The sequence below is a fragment of the Schistocerca cancellata genome, chromosome 3, assembly GCF_023864275.1.
Source record: "Schistocerca cancellata isolate TAMUIC-IGC-003103 chromosome 3, iqSchCanc2.1, whole genome shotgun sequence".
Taxonomy (NCBI): Eukaryota; Metazoa; Arthropoda; class Insecta; order Orthoptera; family Acrididae; genus Schistocerca; species Schistocerca cancellata.
The window spans coordinates 391152647-391176275 of record NC_064628.1 but is presented as its reverse complement, the minus strand read 5'-3'; the positions used below and the strand labels follow the sequence as shown (position 1 = coordinate 391176275).

General features: G+C 39.9%; 1 protein-coding gene across 2 annotated transcripts in view; it reads left to right on the top strand.

The window, feature by feature from the left end:
• LOC126175114 (COP9 signalosome complex subunit 1) overlaps nucleotides 1-23629 on the top strand; it is an 84384-nt gene that overhangs the window by 49266 nt on the left and 11489 nt on the right. For both annotated transcript variants that reach the window (XM_049921668.1, XM_049921667.1), the window contains exons 8-9: nucleotides 13885-13990; nucleotides 18328-18546. In XM_049921668.1, coding sequence (XP_049777625.1) covers nucleotides 13885-13990; nucleotides 18328-18546 — 325 coding nt within the window. The remainder of the gene's footprint in view (nucleotides 1-13884; nucleotides 13991-18327; nucleotides 18547-23629) is intronic.

Below are 23629 nucleotides of genomic sequence, written 5' to 3'. Positions count from 1 at the left end.
TCAGATCAAAACACCTCTGAAAGGCAGTGCTTCGTTATGACTGACAATGAATGTTGGGTAAAAAGTTTCCAAGTTTTTTCACACAATTGTTTTGCTCATATGTTAACTGAAGATGTGGTTTTTAGTGCCACAAAACCGGTAGTGATCAAACAGTAAAGGACTAAATATAGCTTAAGCGGTTATTAATACCCAAGATGACTATTCATAGCTGCGGTTGCCCTATCTACAAGGTTGTCTCCACAACAGTCTTAGTTTTAGCTTCTACTAAATAAATACTTCATTTACTTTAGGTGGACTGTGCCAAAATATAATTTCATAAGATAACAAGAAGGGAAAATATCCAAACCCAAGAAACACTCTTTGGCTTAGTTTGTGTGAAAAAACTTGTATCAGTAGATGGTGGTAGGATATTACAGGGTTTGTCAAGATGAAAGGATGATTTTTAATCAATAATACTATGCTTATTACACAACGTCTTAATGAGTTTATTGATTCAGCATCTGTTTAAGAGTACTAAAATGTCCATAAAACATCATCCTATGATTTAAAAATGACATAATGTAAGTAGTGTCTGTTCCTAGCTGTGCACTCTTGACTCATTCCAAAGGTGTCGTACACACCCAAACTTCTTTTGGTATGCTAGAGTGTTCCTGGCAAATGGCACCTTGACATTTTCCAGTGTATAAAATAACTAAAACAAGAAAGAAAGAAAGAAAAAACCAAATGCGGAGATCTGATATTGATTATTCTTTGAGTCACACAATGTTGCCATCGTGAGAAACTAATGACCAGGAAATTGAACACTCAATGAAGTCATCTTTATGTTAAGTGTGAAAGCTGTTGCCCTACCTCACTGAAACATTCGGTTGTGATTTAGGTATTTTCTTCTTCTTAGTTCATATGCCAGGAAATTTTCAAACATTGACAGGTAACACTCAACAGTTGCTTCAACTAATTCCCTGCCAATCCCCTCAAAGGAACATGGCCCAGTTATGTACTACCGTACTTCACAATTCCACCCCTCACTGTCAGTTTGTCAGTGTGAAGAATACATTCATACATCACTTTATAGGTTTTGTCTGTCTGGCAGCAAAAGTTCTGATTGCTAACATAACCAGATAAAAGGAAATGAGTTTAGCCACTCATTATGAGAACCAAGTCTTCACTTGATTAAATGCTGAACGATGACAATTTTGTGACAAAAGTCTAATTTATAATAAAATATTTGCTGTACACTGCAGTCAGAGAGTTGCACATCAGAAGTGAGTTTACAAGCTGGGTGGTATTAATACCCACTACATATCTCACTTGCCAATCTCTTCTTGTGCTCTGACTTTTGTTTTAGGGTTGAACTTGTTACTCTGAATTATTTCACCCATAGCAGAATTGTTGTAGGATGAAAAGTGCCCTCTTTGACCCATATTGAAGTGATGGCTGAGCTGTTGCTGTGCTGCAAAGAAAGTCATCACATTTAAAAATTTTCTCACAAAAGGTGCACTGTGCTTACACAAGCAGAGCTCCAAGGCTAGTAAAACGGCATCATACAGGCAACAAACAATGTGTGTCAGTGTGAGAGTGGACATGTTGCATAATACATGAGGTCTTATTAATTAAATACCCTCAGGTCTTTTTGCCCTACACTGTACTTGGGCAAATATTTTTGTGATTGCCATTTGTGGAGATCTGATCCATCCCATATGGAAATAATTTAATGGAGTATTGTAGGCAATTATGAAAAGTATTTTCAGGACAACTATAAGTTACTGTTCTTGACAAGTTGTGACTATTACATAGGTTGATCCTTGTCGATGAACAAGACTAAAGAGAATTATAGCCCTGGCAGTGAAGAATATTGATGTGTCCTAGTATACTATTTAGCAGTGAGAGGTGTACCCTCTTTAAAATTGCTCGTTCAGTGGTACTTGATACCTTAGAACATAGCTCCACCAATATGAGTTTTCAACATATAATGTACTGTCCACTGTTACCGGTGTGCCCCACTAGAGTGTTAGTTCACCTACAGTGTTCTAGTAGTACAATGAACATGCAGAATCTCTTTATCTGCCACTGTCAGCAGCCCATTTAACTTTTGCCTGCCGCAGTGGGCAGAAATGGGTTCATCTGTTGTCAGAGCTTTAACTGAGACACAAAGATACTCAGTGTGGCAAGACTGTAGTGCCACATGAAATAATAATAATAAATATCTAGGATACAGACAAAAATAGGAATAGATAATACAAATATTAAAGAAGAACTAAAAGAAAAATATAGACAAAGACTAACAAAAATACTGAAAACAGAATTGACAGCAAGAAACAAGACAAAGCTATAAATCTATAAATACTTATGCTATACCAATATTGACCTACTCATTTGGAGTAGTGAAATGGAGTAACACAGACCTAGAAGCACTCAATACACTTACACGATCACAATGCCACAAATATAGAATACATCACATACATTCAGCAACAGAAAGATTCACATTAAGCAGAAAGGAAGGAGGAAGGGGATTTATCGACATAAAAAACCTACATTATGGACAGGTAGACAATTTAAGAAAATTCTTTCTAGAACGAGCAGAAACTAGCAAAATACACAAAGCAATTACTCATATAAATACATCGGCTACACCATTGCAATTTCATAACCACTTCTACAACCCTCTAGATCACATAACATCAACAGATACGAAGAAAGTAAATTGGAAAAAGAAAACACTACATGGCAAGCACCCGTATCATCTAACACAGCCACACATCGATCAAGACACATCCAACACATGGCTAAGAAAAGGCAGTATATACAGTGAGACGGAAGGATTCATGATTGCAATACAGGATCAAACAATAAACACCAGATATTACAGCAAGCGTATTATTAAAGATCCCAATACCACAACAGATAAATGCAGACTTTGCAAACAACAAATAGAAACAGTAGATCACATCGCAAGCGGATGTACAATACTAGCAAATACAGAATACCCCAGAAGACATGACAATGTAGCAAAAATAATACACCAACAGCTTGCCTTACAACATAAACTTATAAAACAACACGCTCCCACATACAAGTATGCACCACAAAATGTACTGGAGAATGATGAATACAAATTATACTGGAACAGAACCATTATAACAGATAAAACACCACCACATAACAAACCTGACATCATACTCACCAATAAAAAGAAGAAATTAACACAACTAATCGAAATATCCATACCCAATACAACAAATATACAGAAGAAAACAGGAGAAAAAATTGAAAAATATATCCAACTGGCTGAGGAAGTCAAGGACATGTGGCATCAGGATAAAGCTGACATTATACCAATTACACTATCAACACAGGAGTCATACCACACAATATCCACCAGTACATCAATGCAATACAGCTACATCGAAACATATATACACAACTACAGAAATCCGTAATTATTGATACATGTTCAATAACCCGAAAGTTCCTAAATACAATGTAACATACACCATACAGTTAAAAGGAAGTCACACTTGATCAAGGTCTGCATCACGTTCCATTTTTAACCAGACCTAAGGCCTGAGAAAGGAAAGAAGATGATAATGATAATGATAATAATAATAATAATAATAATAATAAAAGTAGTTGTAATCAGTGTGTACAATGACTCTTTGAAGTGGTTGCGGTTCTGGATACACCCATGATAGTGTAGGCAGTCTGTTAGTGTACCATGTTGAGAGGGTAATTGCAAGTGGTGGTGGTGCTATTGACTGTATGTTTTGTCAGACTGGCTTCTTAACACAAGCATGTCCCACGTATGCTAAGGACGGAATGTGTGAAGGCGATGTAGTTTTTAACTTGTGTTGAAAGATTGTGACGTTTCTGAGATAATTCACTTGCAGTGTGTAACGTAGGCAGTGGCCTTCACGGGCTAAATCCAAGTAGCGCTTACTGCAGTCTTCAGTCTGACATAGGCACTGATCTAGCAGTGTCTCCTCTTGTCAAAGAGTGGTGGGGCCTTCTTCAGATAAGAGATATGTGATTAAACCGTAGCAGTGGCATTGAAGGCAACTGGAAATGCAACTTCGACACTGGGACTTCGACTGGTTCACAGGGGAGCGCACTCTCGATCACATTAGACTTATATCCTGGTGGGCACTAATATTAAGCTCCACGCTATTTGTTCCATATGGTACATGACGTGAAACATGTTCCACTCTGCCCGTGACTTGTGCAGCAGGCCACTAGCATTTGTTGATGGACTCACTGTCTGGTGAGCCAGCCGTCTTCTGTAGTTTGTATTGTTACAAGTGAGACAACTCAGCCACAACAGTAACTATGTGAACACGGTTTAAGAGAGTACATTTTAATAGATCAAATTATCATGCAACTTACTAAACAAGAATAACTTGACTGACACATTGAAGAGTAATAATTACAACAGTATCTGAAAAGACGAGGAACAGATAAAAGTATAATCATGCATAACATATGACAAAACATGAATAAAGAAAAATGATACTAAACTCTCAACAACACGAAATAGGTATCAACTGTCCTGTTACATGCTGATGGACCAAACATGTCAAGTATGGCATTTTTTGCCAATGAGATGTTCAGAATTGAGGAAAATGACTTGAGTATAAATAAAGAATAAGTGCCAGTTTAATCCACATATGCAGCTACTAAAAATGTTTACACACACACACACACACACACACACACACACACACACACACACACACACACACACACACTAATTTTATTGGTTTAAAACCTTGTCAGTTGTCAGGAATCAAACAAATTTAAAAGTTGTTTTCGTTGTAGACTCTACTTACTGCCTTTCATCAGTTTTCTGCTGACATCTGGAAGGGTCATCTGTGTGTACATTTGTCAAGTAGTCCTGCATCTGGTATTTGTCCTTTCTGCCTATATTCACTTTGACTTGCAGTACTACTCGTTTCTTAATGTAAAACCAAACTGAACATTGCACCATTGTCACACGTAAACGTAGCCTAGTGTCTCATATTAAAGATACAAACCACTTCTATCTCAAAATGTTCGCTGTCCCCACCCCATACCACGTGGATCCCTGTTCATCACTGTTGATGCCACCACCCTGTTCAGAAACATCCCCCATTACCATTGCCATGACCTTGCTGCTACCGAACACTACCTCTCGCAACGTCCTTTGGATGCCAAACCCACTAACTCATTCGTTATCCGTCTAACTAATTACATCAATGATATGGATATAATGGAGGGAAACATTCCACGTGGGAAAATATATCTAAAAACAAAGATGATGTGACTTACCAATCGAAAGTGCTGGCATGTCGATAGACACAGAAACGAACACAAACATACACACAAAATTCAAGCTTTCGTAACCAACGGTTGCTTCATCAGGAAAGGGGGAAGGAGAGGGAAAGACGAAAGGATGTGGGTTTTAAGGGAGAGGGTAAGGAGTCATTCCAGTCCCGGGAGCGGAAAGACTTACCTTAGGGGGAAAGGAGGACATCTCTGCCCAAACTCTTTGCCTTTACAAATGTCTGCTTGTGTCTGTGTATGTGTGGTTGGATATGGGTGTGTGTGCGAGTGTATACCTGTCCTTTTTCCTCCTAAGGTAAGTCTTTCCGTTCCCGGGATTGGAATGACTCCTTACCCTCTCCCTTAAAACCCACATCCTTTCGTCTTTCCCTCTCCTTCCTGATGAAGCAACTGTTGGTTGCGAAAGCTTGAATTTTGTGTGTATGTTTGTGCTTGTTTGTGTGTCTATCGACCTGCCAGCACTTTCGTTTGGTAAGTCACATCATCTTTGTTTTTAGATATAACTAATTACATCCTCACATATAACTACAGGGTGGCACACGAAATGTGTTACCAATTGTTTCTTTCACAATTTACAACGCAGTACCAGCAGAGCTTGGACAGACAAATGAGTTACGAAATGACGTGTAATTCATGATACTGCAGCTAGGAGACTAGTAAGCATCAATGGCTGACAATGGAAGACTGACGACACAGCAACGATCGGAAATTGTTACTTTTTCGTGAAACGAAAAGCCTTGTTGTGACTCGGAGGTGTTTTTGACAACAGTTTAACACCCGATGGGTCCCTTGCAAGAAGACTATCCACAGGTTGTATGATAAATTTGTACAGGAAGGAACAGTATTGGAAGTGAAGCGACCTTGGCCTAAGCCTGTTGGTTCACCAGAGAATATTGAAGCGGTACGAGTTGCTGTACAGAGAAGTCCTGGGAAATCGTGTAGAAAGGCAGCAGTGCAACTGGGAATATCCGGATGCTCCGTTCAACGCACTCTTAAATTTGACCTCCATGTCTACCCATACAAGATGACCTGTGCACAGAAGCTCACTAAAGAACACAAGTAGCAGAGACTACTTTTTGCTCAGTAAGCGGAGGATAGGGAAGAAACTCTCAATTTTTGGTTTTCAGACGATGGGCATTTTCATTTAGACGGTGTGGTTAACAAACAAAATGTACGCTTTTGGGCCACTGAAAACCCACAAGTGCTTAATGAACGATAACATTATGCTTCGAGGATTACAGTGTGGGCAGCAATTTCCAGTCACTGACTTATTGGACCCTATTTCTTTGAAGAAACTGTGAACAGTGAGTGTTATTTGACCATGCTTCATTCCACAGCTTCTTGCTACTGTTTTGCCCTTCAACACGCAGTGGTTCATGCAAGATGGAGCAAGGTCACATACTGCAAACACTGTGTTGGAGTTTTCACACGAGCATTTCGACATGCGGATCATTTCACTCATGTTTCCAGGTCACTTCAATGACTGACAAAATTGGCCCTCCAATAGTCCAGACCTCAATCCATGTGACTTTTTTTCTTTGGAGGTACCTAAAGGAAAAAATTTTCCCGAATCATCCACGTGATTTAATGGAGCTCAGAAGATTCATTCTTCAAGCTTGCAGTGAAATTACAGAAGACATGTGCCGTAGGGTAATCACTAACTTCAGTGTTCGTTTGAAGGAAGTTAGGAACGAAATTGTGGACATATTGAGCATGTGCTGAGTTAGAACAAATCTCCATTGTAGTATATGTTCCTTTCAGATTGTATTGACAATAAAGTTTATATTCAAAAACAAAATGGCAACACATCTCGTGCGCCACCCTGTACATTTCCTATGAAGGGAAGATATATACTCTATTTACCCGAGTATAAGTTAACCCTGAATGTAAGAGGACTACTCCCATTTTTTTTAAGATGCTTCTGAAGAATTTTATTTTTAACATATTCTGACTAATTACAAACTGTTTTATTATCATGAAGTATCTAAGAAAGTTATTATATCTATTCTAAACATATTCTGTTTATTATTTGTCAATATTTAAATTGATACAAGGGAGATGAGATAAACAAAAGCAAATGCTATACATTAATTTTTATCTTCACTTCCTTTTTTTGGTTACTGTCTAAGACAGTTGTAATGACCTGGCCTATTTCGGTCTGCTACACATCAGGATGGGTGAAAGAAGCTGCAAGGGAGAGGGCAGACTTGCACCAGGATGTACCATCAAACAGTGATTGTATTGATAGCCTTATACCGCACACCATCTGTCCTCACGACTGTGCTGTGTGCTTGCATACGCAACTGATCGCAGAATGTGCTGATGCCCCAATCCACTAGTGATGTCCATTGTCCTGGATCGCAGGTGGCAGCTACCACCATGCCAAGCACCCCACCAGCCGGTGATGCAGTGCGTGCCACCAGTGGCAAGGAAGGAGTGCGACCAGCACAGATCCTCTGGAGCCTTGCCAGTTACCCACCCCCTGCACTTAATTGCTGTCCCCATGTTGTGCGCTTGGGTGCAGTAGCCAACACCAGATGTCTACTGCCGAGCAGCAATGCCTGGTCATAGCACCCACCTCCCAGCCCTATCCCAACAGAGCCAGGACCACCTGTGAAACCAGCCATTTCAAACATAATTTCTGCACATTTTATGTGGGCATGACCACCAACCAGCTGGCTGTCAGGGTAGGTGGTCACCACCAAACTGTGGCCAAGAGCAGTGTTGACCGCTGAGTGGCAGAACACTTTGCTAAGTGCAACATGGTACAGTTCAGTTGTTGCTTCACAATTAGTGTCATCTGAATCCTTTTCCTCCCCAGCACCAGTTCTTTTGAACTACACTGTTGGGAGTTACCCCTGCAACATGTTCATTTTTAAAGTTCTCAATCTCCACTAACCCTCTGCATCTATACATTTTGCCCTACAATCTCCCCTTCCTCAGTCCTAACACCCTCCCAGTCCATTCCTCTGTCGTCATCTTGTGCCACATGAACTCAAAATCTCCATTGCCTGTGTTTCGCACCTGCCCCTGTGTAACTGCTGCCCTGTCCTCCTGCATTCCTGTCCTATACACATGCTGCCTTCCTCTGAGCTGTTAGCCAACCTTACCCAACCCCGCCTCCCACTTTCCCGCCTCTTTTCTCTCTCTATCCACCCCACCAATCACAACCTGTCACCCCAATCTACTTGCTGAGCTGCAGTCACGGCATTGTGTGTTCAGTGGACACAGTGTAGAGTACTGCAAAGTTGTAATTCGTTTTTGTGCATGCCTATCGACAATTCAGCAGCTTCACTATTTTATGAGTTTTCTCCTTCACTCCAAAATTATTTAAATAGAGAACATAGATGGTTGTTAATGGTCTCCCCTTATCCTCACTACAGGTGAATTTATCTCATCATAGTGTTTGTAATTTGACTTTCATTCTTAACCTTCACAATGTATCCCTCTTTCCTTAACAAGGAAGGAACCTATAGTTACAAAAGTTAAGATAGTATGTAGCACAGTACTTCTATACTTACCTCTCTGCAGTACTAAATGTCTGCTTCCTGTTGGTACGTACTGGCCAACAATTGTTTCATTATGTGTGGTCAGTGCTGCCAACTTATTTGCTAGATTCAGTGTTCACTTTATCTGAAAATACTTACTTCCTTGCTCTATACTTCTCTTATGCAGTGTGTTGTAGTTTGTCTTTTACATAAGACAGTTTGGGGAAAAGGGAGCAGGGTCCTCTAAAGACGTGTTTAAGGTGGCGAAGTGGAGGTAGGGGGGCAGGGGGAGGTGATTTGGAGGATGAATGGAGAGTAATAGTGGAGCTAGAACCTTTTTTAAAATAATTTTTCAGGTGATGTGTTCACTGACTTTGTGCAGTGTTTGGTCTCCAATGTTTATTTGGTCAGTAAGCAGCTGTTTGCTGTGTGTTAGTTCTCTATGTATGTAGAAGTTTTTTGAAATGTAAAGGTACGTTTTCAGTGGGTGGTATTGCTCACATACATTCCTATTACGCTTGGCCTACTTACTGTAAAGCAGACATGTTAAGTTGCAGACAGTGTAATTAAGACACTTACATAAAGCTTTTGGCACAGCCTTCATGAGCAAAAGATAATGCACACCATTCATACAAACAAGCAAGCACACGTTATGCACACATGACCGCTAACTCCAGCAGGCCCGAGTGCTGCTCTCTGAATGTTCCATATGCAGTTACTACAACTTGGCACTCGCTACAGAAGAGTATGATTTAAGCTCTACAGAGTGATGATGCAATGACTCTGTGCACACTAAGAAGTGTACTCAAGTTGAGCTTCAGATGGAAATCCCACAATTCTCCATTGTGACCATATTTCATAATCAGTGCATGGTGGTGGCACCTCCCAACTCCCAGGAGACGTGGGTCAAGACTTGTCTAGATTGGTGCTGCTGGCTTGGACATGCAGCATCTTTGCAATGGTTGGCTGATGGAGTGACATCATTGATGACTGACAGCACCATATTCCTTTAAACCCCCCCAAATGGAGCACAACAGTAGGGATGAGGATTGAACATGGATGCAATTGCAGGAGCTGAGACTGTAGTTGTCATGGAACACCCATCTGCCCCCTCGGCGTTCATCCTGAGCATGACTAGAAACCAGGTGAGCACCAGCATCCAGGTGCAGACTCAGGTGTTGATGCAGATGGGGTGCTGAGGACAGTGACGGGAACCTCGGGGGTGCCCTGCTGAATAACTGCACCACAACGACTGGAGTAGCGTCCAGACTGTCAGCTCAGCTGTAATGTTGTAGACAACTCCACATTGACTTCCTTTGGTGCTCCTGAGGTGAGTGTGCTGCAGGAGGAGGTGACTGTGTCAGGTGCTAAAGGCCTTGGCGATGAACTGGGTCTGTGAGCAAAAGGGGAGCAGCAGAATCAGAAGTAACAGGCCTAAGCTCGTTTTGATGCCAGTGCAGCCTTGTTGAACTTTTGATGGTGTGGGTGTAAGTGGACAACGAAAGCACAACTGAAACTACATCACATTCCCATCTGCAATCCCTCCTGCTTAAGGTCCTATACGAAACTGTTTGCTGAGGCTGAAACTTACATGTAGATTGTGGAATGCAGAGGCTCTGAGATGAACAAAGATAGAGGAGCAATGTCCTATGAAAGTGACCAGTTTCGAAGTACCACTGGTAACTTGCCATCCCTGAGCAAGGAGCAGTAAGATGACTAAAACAGCTTGAGGGCCTGGTCCCGTGAGTGGGTAGCAGCTCATAGTTGGCCATCTGTGCTGTGAAGGCTCTGGCAAAATGTTTAACCATCCGGTGTATTGGGAATGGTAGGACATCTTGAGGATATGATGTATTCCATTGTCACTGCAAAATCATTCAAACATCATGTGATGTAAACTGTGACCCATTATCAACCAAAATACTTCTGGTTACCCTTCAGTACAAAAATATTGAAGTATGGGACAACACAGTAGTCACTGACGTGGAGGTCATGTGCACGACGAAGGGCAACTTGCCATATGCGCCCACCACCCATATCAGTGGGTATTCCAATATGGACTGGCAAAGAGAGTGTGTGTGTGTGTGTGTGTGTGTGTGTGTGTGTGTGTGTGTGTGTGTGTGTGTGCGCGTGCGCACCTGCTGCCTTGGTGCAGCAGAACGTGGCCAATCAAAGTAATTCTGAGTGGGAGCAGCCTGATGCTTTGTACATGTGGCCCACTATGAAGTCATTGCCTCGAGCTGTGTGTCCATACCTGACCATGGAAAATGGCGTCTAGCGAACTGTTTCATCTGGAAGAAACCATAGTGATCCTTGTGTAATGGTTTGAGTACTTTCCACTGGAGGGGCTGAGGAACTATTACATGAGCATTGCCACATGGAGGAGGAGAATGCCTGGTTGCACCAAGATGGCTCTATGGTGCACAAAGCAGTGAAATATCACAGGGTCGTGGATTCTGTTTGTGCTAAGAGGCCACCCATGGCAAACAAAGTCGAGAATACTGCTTAGCAAAAAGTCTGCAGAAATACTTCCAGTGCACATGTCTCCTTAGTTGATGTGGAAACAGAAGCCTTCTGATGAATCATCAGAACACACTAGTAACTGCGATGATAGGTCTGCATTGGAATGCTTAGTGGTAGGCCAATATGTCAATTAATATTGGTAATTAGACAATAATAAGGCCCAGTCCTGTAACTACTGCACTTGCCAAACTGAGGCAGGCTGAGAGGAACCAAACAATGCTGTTAGTGGCCTATGGTCCATACTTAAGTAAAAACAGTGTCCGTATAAATACTGATTTAACTGGGTAATCCCATAAATGATGACCAAAGCCTCCTTTCCCAATTGGCGACAACTTGGTTGTGCCTTATTCAGTGTCCTTGATGCAAATGCAATCAGCCTGACCCTCAAACTTGCTCACTCTTTACTACAGAAATGGCCGGACCTTGCATGTCAAACTCAGTAATGCCTGCTATGCCCTGAGACTCAGTTATGGACAACAGTTATCAAGTTTTGGTTCGGAAGCTTTATAATAGAGGACCAAATGCGTGCAGACCAAACATTGACACTGATAGCATAGTGAAGCATCACATCACTAGAACTTTTGAGCCGACAGTGTCTTGTTAATCCACACAACTCTGACCGATTGTTTATAAGATTGCCCAGGCTGCTGTTTAAGCCAAAGGAGTTCATGTCTAGTAGCTGCGACACGTACTTGGGCACTAGTTCATCATACGGGACTTCTGCAGGAAGAATGTCCAGGAATAACTTAACCACCAAACAATACACTTCTGCGCCTACCGTGGACAAGAAATGATAAATGCATTGGTGACTGATGGCACTGTAGGTGCAGAAATGCACTGTAAGCTGGGCCACATATGCTGCTCATTCTTTGCCTTGACTCAAAAATGCTTGTAGCTTAAATGCTTGAGCCACTTGTTGCATTGATTGAACTCGAACAAGTGTGGGTGGCAGTTGTGCTGCTGCTGCTGCTTAAGCTTGTAAAATGCCTTGAAGTGTTGTAATAACTAGTGAGTGTGTTGCTCTGTTAACTAAACAGTTTGAGTCAGTGACAAGTCTGGCACTGGAGTGAGGGCAGATATGATATGATACGCACTCTTAGTTAAATAACTAACAAAAACAATTATGGAATAAAAAGCAGCTAATAAATTACTACAGCAAGCAGCAAGTGCCCAACTAGTTGCCTCTGTTATGTTTTTTCATAGGTGTAGTTGAATTCAACACAGTTAGTGAAGTAACACAATTCTGTACTTAGTATGGAAAGAAACTTACCTTTTGTAGCTCTCCATTGCTGTGACTGAAGTGAACATGTATAAAATTATTTATAAAGATGTAACTGTTGATTTCAAAGTACACAGAGTAGTAGTGTGATGTGGCAAGTATGTAGATTTAAAACTCTGAATGTTCGAAATGCAATTAGCTACAACAAGTGTCCACTGTAAGAGGAAGAAGACTCGATCTGAACATCAGACAGACATGCCCCTTGTGGCTATATTTCATAACCACTCGTGGCACCAGCGCCTCATATCTCCCGGGAGGTGTATCTCGAGTCTCGTACAGATTGGCACTGCTGGTGATGCTGCACAGACATGTAGCATCTTTGCAGTGATAGACCTGGTGTGACATTAACTATGATTGATGACCCTGCAGAAAGCATTCATATTACTATTTCAACTATTTTTTTTATATTCAATCATTTGCAGATGGACAATACTGTCAACATTACATCAAATGAGCACAGAATGTGTATTGAGAATAAACTAAAGAAAGATGAAAGGAATTAAGAGCAGTACAAATGAGAGCCACATAGTAGATGAAATGAAGGAATTCTTGGAAGCAAAGTAACGCATGGTGGGTGAAGCATAGATGATACAAGAAGTGGACACGCACAGGATACAAGAAGTGGACACGCACAGGAAAAAGGGCATTCATTGCTAATGTAGTTGTACTAGTATTGAACACTGGCTTTAATTTAATGAAGAAATTTCTGGGGATTGGTGCCTGGAGCAGAGCTTGCTATGGAATTGGATCTTGGACTGTGGGGAAAACCAGAAAATAAGATACTTGAGGCGTTTAAGATCTTGTGTTAGATTAGTTCTGAAAATTAAGTGCACTTTTGAGATAAGAAATGATACATTTGGATAATTTGCAAGGAAAATGTGAAAACACTGACTGTATGAAGTAGATGTGTAAAAAATCTGTAGACAGAAGTTTTGTATCTGAATTGCAGTACATTTATCTTTCAGAACTCTAGTCGTACACAGGCTAGATGTATTGTATTATGGGAACACAGTGACCATCTGGTAAACAATTGTTTTTTATTTATTTTCAGCCTCAGGTCACATAAATTTGTGGGATAAACAATAAAAAGTTATACTATTTAATAAATAATAGAACGTCACCCAAAGTTTTCTTAAGTTTAAACACAGTTATGTCCAAACAATGTTAGTTGTCAATGAATGACAGTTCCTCTGTCTCCTCTCCCTGTTGAGATTAGTGTACTGTATCTATTTCTGTGGACGAAATTTCATTGTCTAATTTGGTTTTTTTTTATATTTACAGCTCATTTAAATTGTTCCTTGAATTAGAACCTCAGCTTAGGGATATAATTTTCAAGTTTTACGAGTCTAAATACGCATCGTGCCTGAAGCTCTTGGATGAGATAAAGGTAAGTCAATTTTAATTCCTGAGATGAAGTACTATTAAATATGCAAATAAATTTTAAAAAATATGAATAGTTGCTTTTACAGAATAGAACCATCTGCTTACAAATTGCTAAAACAAGAACAGATGGAGTAAGGGTCATAGGCTTAATAAATTTAGAAGTGAAGGTAGAAATGGGTATAAACATTGACCTTAAAAGCAAAAAAGTCAGTCTAAATAGAGACTCCATTAGGAAACTGCAAGAAATATCAGTTGAGTTAAACAAACAGCTGTAACCAGTCACTTTTTGTTGATGTTTGTGCTACACATTTCAGATATTATGCCTCTGTCATTTCTATATATTTACTGAATATGTACAATTTTTGTGGGTAATCTGTAGCACTGTTTCCAGCAGTCATGGGCTGGTTTCGGAGTTGCACCTCCCCCCCCCCTCCCTCCCCTCTTACTCTTTCCCTCTCTCCCCCTCCATATTTATACATTTCCCTACTTTCCTCCATCTTTATTTTTTATGTGAACAACTCCCACCTCCACCCCTTTTTCATTCAAAAATAGAACTGCATTTAGGTGCCTTCTGTCTGTTTTTGCACATAGTTGTTTCTGTTCATCAGAGTTCTGTTTATTTGCTAGTGGCATAGCTGTCATATTTGACTAGTCAGCCTCTGACAATTCATTATTTAGAGTGCTATGACAATTAAAACTGGACTATTAGTTAGTTGGTATGCCCAGTTGCAAAATTATACCAGTGTGCCACAATTTGATGGCCTATAGCATTTTGGCTTAAAAGGGTAGTAATTATAGCTAAATTGAATATGTTAATTTTATCTATATAAATTTAACTATTAAATATATTTAAATTTTACAGTTAATTGTTCAACATTCTGAGGAATAAAATAAAATTAAGGAAAAACATGTCAGCAGTACAAATCAAACCAGATTCAACAAATTGCCAGTCCTTGCATTTAACCTGTAGGCTACAGAACTGATATGTGTACAGCTGCTCAAAAATCCCTCACACTATACACTTAGGGAACTTAAGTGCTGTTGGTGTGCTTAGGCATCCTGTTCTGCCAGCCCTCTCAATGCAGTCAACAAGTTATTTCTATATCTCTGTCAATGAAAAAAGTTTTGTATGTTTATCATAAAATATGTGTCTTTTTGTGTGCCATCGCTTGTGAAATACCTCATTTTGACATCCTGAATCATTTTATGAAATGTGAAGATTGTTATGACCACACAGTTTCCAATGCACAGGAACACAAATGGGCACATTGCACGTGACTGTCCAGTCGAAAAAAAAGAGTATCTCAAGAACAAAATGAGGTATCATTCTGCCATCAGTTTTAAATAAAATTTATATATATTATCTACATTTTACATGCAGCAGCCTTTGGGCAAAAATTGACCATATGCAAAGTTTACACAGTGTATTTCTATCTTCGCAAACTTTTTCAAATTTTGTGCAATGCTTTGCTTAGTTTGATGCAGCACAGTAACTGTGCTGAATAATGAAAATAATTCAGACATTTATTGAGTGAAGGTACAGGCTGTAAGGTGTGCAATTTTTTTTTTAATTGGACAATAAGTATTTTTAGTGGCCAAAACGCACTCTCTCAGCACAGGCAGCAGTATTAAACGAGCAGTACAGGGACAACAAAGCCACTCTCAGCACAGAATGTATAGAGCAAGTCTGTAGGAGTCAGTGTTAAATTTTATAATTAATAGTTTACATTGTGAGGAATAAAATCCTGACAAATTACCAGTCTACATTCTAAACTACTCAGCCATGGTGCTGGGAGGACAATGGCTGCTCCAAAATCCCTCATACCCTACTCTTGTACAATCCTTTACACACATCTACATCTACATTTATACTCCGCAAGCACCCCACGGTGTGTGGCGGAGGGCACTTTACATGCCACTGCATTACCTCCCTTTCCTGCTCCAGCCGCATTTGGTTCGTGGGAAGAACAACTGCCGGAAAGCCTCCGTGCGCACTCGAATCTCTAATTTTACATTCGTGATCTACTCGGGAGGTATAAGTAGGGGGAAGAAATATATTAGATACCTTGTCCAGAAACACACCCTCTCGAAACCTGGACAGCATGATGATGATGATGATGATGATGTTTGGTTTGTGGGGCGCTCAACTGCGTGGTTATCAGCGCCCGTACAATTACCCAATCTTTGCTCAGTCCAATTTCGCCACTTTCCTGGATGATGATGAAATGATGAGGACAACACAAACACCCAGTCATCTCGAGGCAGGTGAAAATCCCTGACCCCGCCGGGAACCGAACCCGGGACCCCGTGCTCGGGAAGCGAGAACGCTACCGCGAGACCACGAGCGGCGGACCCCTGGACATCAAGCTACACAGCGATGCAGAGCACCCCTCTTACAGAGTCTGCCACTTGAGTTTGCTAAACATCTCCGTAAAGCTATCACGCTTACCAAATAACCCTGTGACGAAACGCGCTGCTCTTCTTTGGATCTTCTCTATTTCCTCTGTCAACCCGACCTGGTACGGATCCCACACTGATGAGCAATACTCAAGTATAGGTCAAACGAGTGTTTCGTAAGCCACCTCCTTTGTTGATGGACTACATTTTCTAAGGACTCTCCCAGTGAATCTCAACCTGGCACCCGCGATACCAACAAATAATTTTATATGATCATTGCACTTCAAATCGTTTCGCACGCACACTCCCAGATATTTTACAGAAGTAACTGCTACAAGTGTTTGTTCCGCTTCTATGTATTCTCAATACATTACATTTGTCTATGTTAAGGGTCAGTTGCCACTCCCTGCACCAAGTGCCTATCCGCTGCAGATTTTCCTGTATTTCTCTGCAATTTTCTAATGCTGTAACTTCTCTGTACACTACAGCATCATCCATGAAATGCAGCATGGAACTTCCGACACTATCTGCTAGGTCATTTATATATATATTGTGAAAAGCAATGGTCCCATAACACTCCCCTGTGGCACGCCAGATGTTAATTTAACATCTGTAGATGTGTCTCCTTTGAGAACAACGTGCTGTGTTCTGTTTGCTAAAAACTCTTCAATCCAGCCACACAACTGGTCTGATATTCTGTAGGCACTTACTTTATCAGGCGACAGTGCAGAACTGTATCGAACGCCTTCCGGAAGTCAAGAAAAATAGAATCTACATGGGGGTCTTATCTAATATTTTCTGGGTCTCATGAACAAATAAAGCGAGTTGGGTCTCACACGATCGCTGTTTCCTGAATCCGTGTTGATTCCTACAGACTAGATTCTGGGTTTCCAGAAATGACATGATACGCGAGCAAAAAACATGTTCTAAAATTCAACAACAGATCGATGTCGGAGATATAGGCCTATAGTTTAGTGCATCTGCTCGACGACCCTTCTTGAAAACTGGAACTACATGTGCTCTTTTCCAATCATTTGGAACCTTCCGTTCCTCTAGAGACTTGCGGTACACGGCTGTTAGAAGGGGGGCAAGTTCTTTCGCGTAGTGCTGAAAGGAAAATACTGACCTGGCACTGCGAGCAACATGGCAGTGTCAGGGCTGGCAGGGATGACATCACATCAAAGCGCGTGCAGTTGAAAACAAACAGCAGAATCCCTTCTCAGAGTTGTTTGAATTGTGGCTGGGTGTCATTTCAGCACTCTACACTGATTTCTAGCTATCACAGAGAGATAACTACAAAACATGTTTTTGTCCAGTGGCGTAATTTTAGTAAGATTTCCAGCTGCCATTCAGAGAGAAATGCTTTAGCACATGATCACCAGTCGCTGCTGCTTGCCTCACTAATCATATTTACTGTGCCTCTCCTAATCGAGGGTTTGAAGTGATGTTTCCTTCCCTTCAACACACTGTCCATTCATTTCCTCTTCTAAACCTGTATTTATTACCTACCAAGTGCAGTGAGTCAGTAATCGAACCAGTGGACCTGCATCCAGGAGGAGTGGGATGCAAAATTGTCAGGCTGTCCAAATTTAGGTTTTAAATGGTTTCCATAAATCACTTGAGAGGAATGTGAAAATAGGTCACACCAGTAGGGACACAAAACATGTCTAAAGATAATATAAAGCTAATGAGAGAGAGAGAGAGAGAGAGAGAGAGAGAGAGAGAGAGAGAGAGATGCAAGACATTATGCCATTGTATATTAACTTCAGGTGGTGTAAGTAATTTTGTGCTATAGTGCAAATAAGTTTCTCCATCTACATAGTTAATGTTTTTCATCAAATTGTTGCTTTAGTCCAGTGTAATGCAAGATATCTTTTGTATTACAAAACTTATTACGCAGCATTTCACTCAGATCTTCCAGATTAATTCTTTTTTTCTTTTCAGGATAATCTCCTTTTGGATATGTATATTGCACCACATGTGAATGCATTATATACACAGATACGCAACCGTGCACTGATACAATATTTCAGTCCTTACTTGTCTGCAGACATGCATAAAATGGCAGCTGCTTTCAATACTACTGTTTTAGCCCTAGAAGATGAACTCATGCAGTTGATTCTTGACGGACAAATTCAAGCTCGCATTGATTCACACAACAAGGTAAGAATTTTTTTATCCCCAAGTTTCTGCTTTACATAGTTTTTTGTTTGTACTGACATCACTGGAGCCATCTGAGATACTGCTTTTCTCTGTTGCCGGAATCAAAATAAGATAATAAACAAACAAACAAAATAAACAAAAAGAAATGGTACATGTTAATTTTTTGTTCACTGTCATCTGTGGTATCACTGTTTTAGGCCATCATTGTCTTCATCCTAACAAGTGAGCTGTGAAACTTAAATCTCCGTTGTCACAAATATTCGGCTTTTTCTTCTAAATATGTTGTGGTTTCTGAGGTTGTGGTTATGGTGGGACCTGAGAACACAGACTTTCTTCCCCCTCTGAACAGATACTGGATTTTACTTCTATACTGACATAAAAATGATAAATTTCTCTTGCTTCCAAACATATTTTCTGCCCACCGCTCTCTCATTGACTCTGTAAAACCCACAGCTGACATAGCTATTATCGTTCCCGCCATACCTCATGGTGAGTGTCAACAAAATTGATGCATGAAATATGTATTGCTGTGCTTAAGTGATAGTGAAATGATGGTGGCAATATCTTCTAGGGCGCAAGTCGTATGCAACAAAAGCAACTAATATATTCACTCCTGTGATCTAGTTACAGCTGTTGGTGCTATCTCCACAACATGGCTTTTCGCTATAATTTATTCTTGGCAATAACAATTGTAGTTGGTGTAATGTGATTTGTTTCATTTGTTAGTCATTTAATTCTGGTTTATTATTTTTATCATTATTAGCCATTTGAATGTCACCTTGTAGTTTTCAAGCTGATTGAAAGCTCGTTATTTTGTTCTCCAGTATTCTAATATGTGAACAGTGACTGAATTTCTGATTTGTAACCCACTGGGAAAATCATGACAGCTTCTCATAACCAAATAAAATATTGACTTGGTTTCAGAATAAAGTAATGGTTTTTGAAGAGCAAGATTTTCACTTTTCAATGTTTACTTTATTAAAAAACAGCACAAATGTACGTATATGGTATCGATAAATTTGACAAGTTTTATTGCAGACCTGTTAAAGTACAACAACACTTTACAAGTTAATAGAATTTAATGCTATTTCCTCCTGTGTTTCACAAAACTGTTAATTTTTAAGCAGAGCATTAGATTGTTGTAGAGGCTACTTCATAGCTTCTCATGTATCTCTTGCACTAGTACCACGAGTCAGTTGTCACACAATTGTTCAGACAAGTTCGGTACTGTATAAAGTTCTTTGGCATATTGGGAAATCTCGAGCCTATTTAGTGAAAGCTTTGCTATGCCCTAAATTCAGAATTCGTAAAAATAAATGTGTACAAAACCTCAGTAGCCGAAGTGTTGTGTGTAAATGTTAGATGATCAACGTAATCTATTAAACAATGTAAAAACGTTGACCTCAGCAGCTATACTTAATGTGTGAATGTAAGATGACCTCATATTTTTCGAGTGATGAATTTTGGGAAAAAGCTTCATCTTATAATTGGGTAAATACAGTATATGTATATCTTCACACACAGCTAAGTATCACCATGTTCATTGTCATTGATTAAATCTTGGATTGAATCTTTTACTTATTTACCCATCTGATTCCATAGGACAAAACTGAGGAGCTATTCTCCAGGGCTATGAAGAAAATCAGTACAAGAAATTAACATCAGAAAAATTAATAATAGATCAAATAAAACTTACATGATCCCATGCAGATGACAACTTTCTGAGTGTATGTCAACATAATCAAAAAAGGAACTCGGAAGTTTGCCTACATTTTTCAAGAAACTCCCTGACAGAATAGTAGCAGTGTGCTATGAAAGTTCTAAAATGTAGACCTGAAAATGTGAAGATTACTGCTTAAATTCTTTTGGTGGCTTACTGAAAATGGATGCAGCAGAATACTATACACCTTCCTGCCATTAGTCAAGGTGGTGTGGTACAAATGCAGATTAGATTTCTGCCTAGTATTACGTAAATGAAAGATGCTAATTATTGGGAATAATCTCACATTCTTAACAACAAATGACTTTAAAGCAGATATATATCAAGAGGCTCAATTTTAAAATTGAGGCTGCTGGACAAAGAGGTTGCTTGAACTGCCCATTACTGAGTAAAAAATACTTCGTGAATTGGAAGTTACCCCAGAATATAATGCCATGTGTCATAAGCAAATGCAAGTAAGCAAAGTAGACTTACTGCAAATAAGTAAGTATAGCAGCTATCCAGTTTTTAAACAAGATCTTGAATATGGGCTTTCCATGACATTTTACCATCTCCACAACCAGTAATTGAGATCAAGACTCACTAATCATTTGCCCATTCTGTGTAATCAAAATGTCAGTTTTAGCAGAGTTGTGTGTTAGAATCTGTAAAAACTGAGGCATTTTGTGATTTAGCATCCATTTATTTTCTACAAGCCAAGAACTTGTCATTTGATACATTACTTGTGTTGGACTCAACATTCTTCACTACCAAGCTAGTGTCTTTGGCAAACGAAATGTTAGAAGCACCTGCCATATTAGAAGGAATATCGTTTATATACAGGGGGAGATAGAAGTTACACACTCCTAATTCAAAACGTTATTAATGTACTTCCAATGCACGTGTGCGTGCACACACACACACACACACACACACACACACACACACACACAGATAGATACTGAAAATGTCTTCTGTATACTGCCACACATGCCTCAACATGTTTCTCCATGTTAGCTAGATGGTTACTATACCTATGTTGAATATTTCATCTTAGATGTTGTAATTCAGTTACTCAGTTTTGTGAGAGTTGTAATAGACTTCCTCCCACCCAATTAACCATAGATCTTGGCAGTGGTCGGGAAGCCTGTGTGCCTCAGCAATTTGGATAGCCCTACTGCAGGTGCAACAACAACAACACAGGGGTAGCTGTTGAGAGGCCCGACAAACGTGTGGTTACTGAAGGAGCCGCCTGGTAGAATTTTGCACATAGTGTAACTTAATCATAGTTAACACTAGGTTTGAGAATCATGAAAGAAGGCTGAACACATGGAAGACATCTGGAGATACTGGAAGGTTTCAGATTTATTATGTAATGGTAAGACAGAGATTTAGGAACCAGGTTCTAAATTGTAAGACTTTTCCAAGGGCAGATGTGGACTCTGACCTCATTTATTGGTTACAAACTGTAGATTAAACCTGAAGAAACTGCAAAATGGTAGGAATTTAAGGAGATGGGACATGGATAAACTGAAGGAACCAGAGGTTGTAGAGTGTTTCATAGGGAGCGTCAGGGAACAGTTGAGGAGAACAGGGGAAAGGAATACAGTACAAGAAGCATGGGTAGCTCCGAGAGATGAAATAGTGAAGGCAGCAGAGGATCAAGTAGGTAAAAAGATGAGGACTGGTAGAAATCCTTGGGTAACATAAGAGGTATGCAAGTTACTTGATGAAAGGAGAAAACATAAAAATGCAGTAAATGAAGCAGGCGAGAAGCAATACAAACGTCTCAGAAATGAGATAGACAGGAAGTGCAAAATGGCTAAGCAGGGATGGCTAGAGGACAAATGTAAGGATATAGACACATATCTCACTAGGGGTAAGATAGATAATGCCTACAGGAAAATTAGAGAGACCTTTGGAGAAAAGAGAACCACTTGTATGACTATAAAGAGCTCAGAGGGAAAACCAGTCCTAAACAAAGAAGGGAAAGCAGAAAGGTGGAAAGAGCATACAGAGAGTCTATACAAGGGTGACGTACTTGAGGGTAATGTTACGGAAAGGGAAGAGGACATCAGTGAAGATGTGATGGGAGATATTATACAGTGTGAAGAATTTCACAGAGCACTGAAAGACCTAAGTAGAAAGGAGGTCCTAGGAGTAGGCAGCATTCCGTTAGAACTACTGATAGCCTTGGGAGATCCAGCCATCTGGTTGCCAAGATGTAAAAGCCAGTCTAAATACCTTCAGACTTCAAGAAGAATGATAATTAAAATTCCAAAGAAAGCAGGTGCTAACAGTTATGAGAATTACTGAACGATCATTTTACTGAGTCACGGTTGCAAAATACTAACACAAATTCGGTATAGACAAATGTAAAAATTGGTAGAAACAGACATCTGGGAAGATCAGTTTGGATTCCATAGAAATGTTGAACACCTGATGCAATACTGACTCTGTCTTACCTCAGAAGCTGTGTTAAGGAAAGGCAAACCTACATTTGTAGCATTTGTAGACTTAGAGAAAGAATTTGACAATGTTGACTGGAAAACTCTCAAATTCTGAAGGTGGCAGGGGTAAAATATAGGGAGCGAAAGGCTATTTACAATTTGTACAGAAACCAGATGGCAATTTAAGAGTTGAGGGGCACGGAAGAGAAGCAGTGGTTGAGAAGGGAATGAGGCAGGGCTGTAGCCTATCCCCAATGTTATTCAATCTGTATATCGAGCAAGTAGTAAAGGAAACAAAAGAAAATATATGGATTAGTAATTAAAATCCAAAGAGAGGAAATAAAAACTTTGAGGTTTGTTGATGACATTGTAATTCTGTCAGAGACAACAAAAGACTTGGATGAGCAGTTGAACAGAATGGACAGTGTGTTGAAAGGAGGATATAAGATGAACATCAAGAAGAGCAAAATGAGAATAATGGAATGTAGTCGAATTAAATCGGGTGATGCCATGGGAATTAGATTATTACATGAGACACGTATAGTAGACAGGTTTTATTATTTGGGAAGCAAACTAATGGTTGAAGAAGAAAGGATATAAAATGCAGACTGGCAATGACAAGAAAAGCGTTTCTGAAGAAGAGAAATTTGTTAACATTGCGTATAGATTTAAATGTCAGTAAGTCTTTTCTGGTAGTATTGGTCTGGAATGTAACCATGTATGGAAGTGAAACATGAACAATAAACAGTTTAGACAAGAAGAGAATAGAAGCTTTTGAAATGTGGAGCTACAGAAGATTATTTCTATATTAGATGGGTAGATCTCATAACTAATGAGGTGGTACTGAATAGAATTGGGGAGAAGAGGCATGTGTGACAACTTGACTGGAAGAAGGGATCAGTTGGTAGGACATGTTCTGAGGCATCAAGGAATC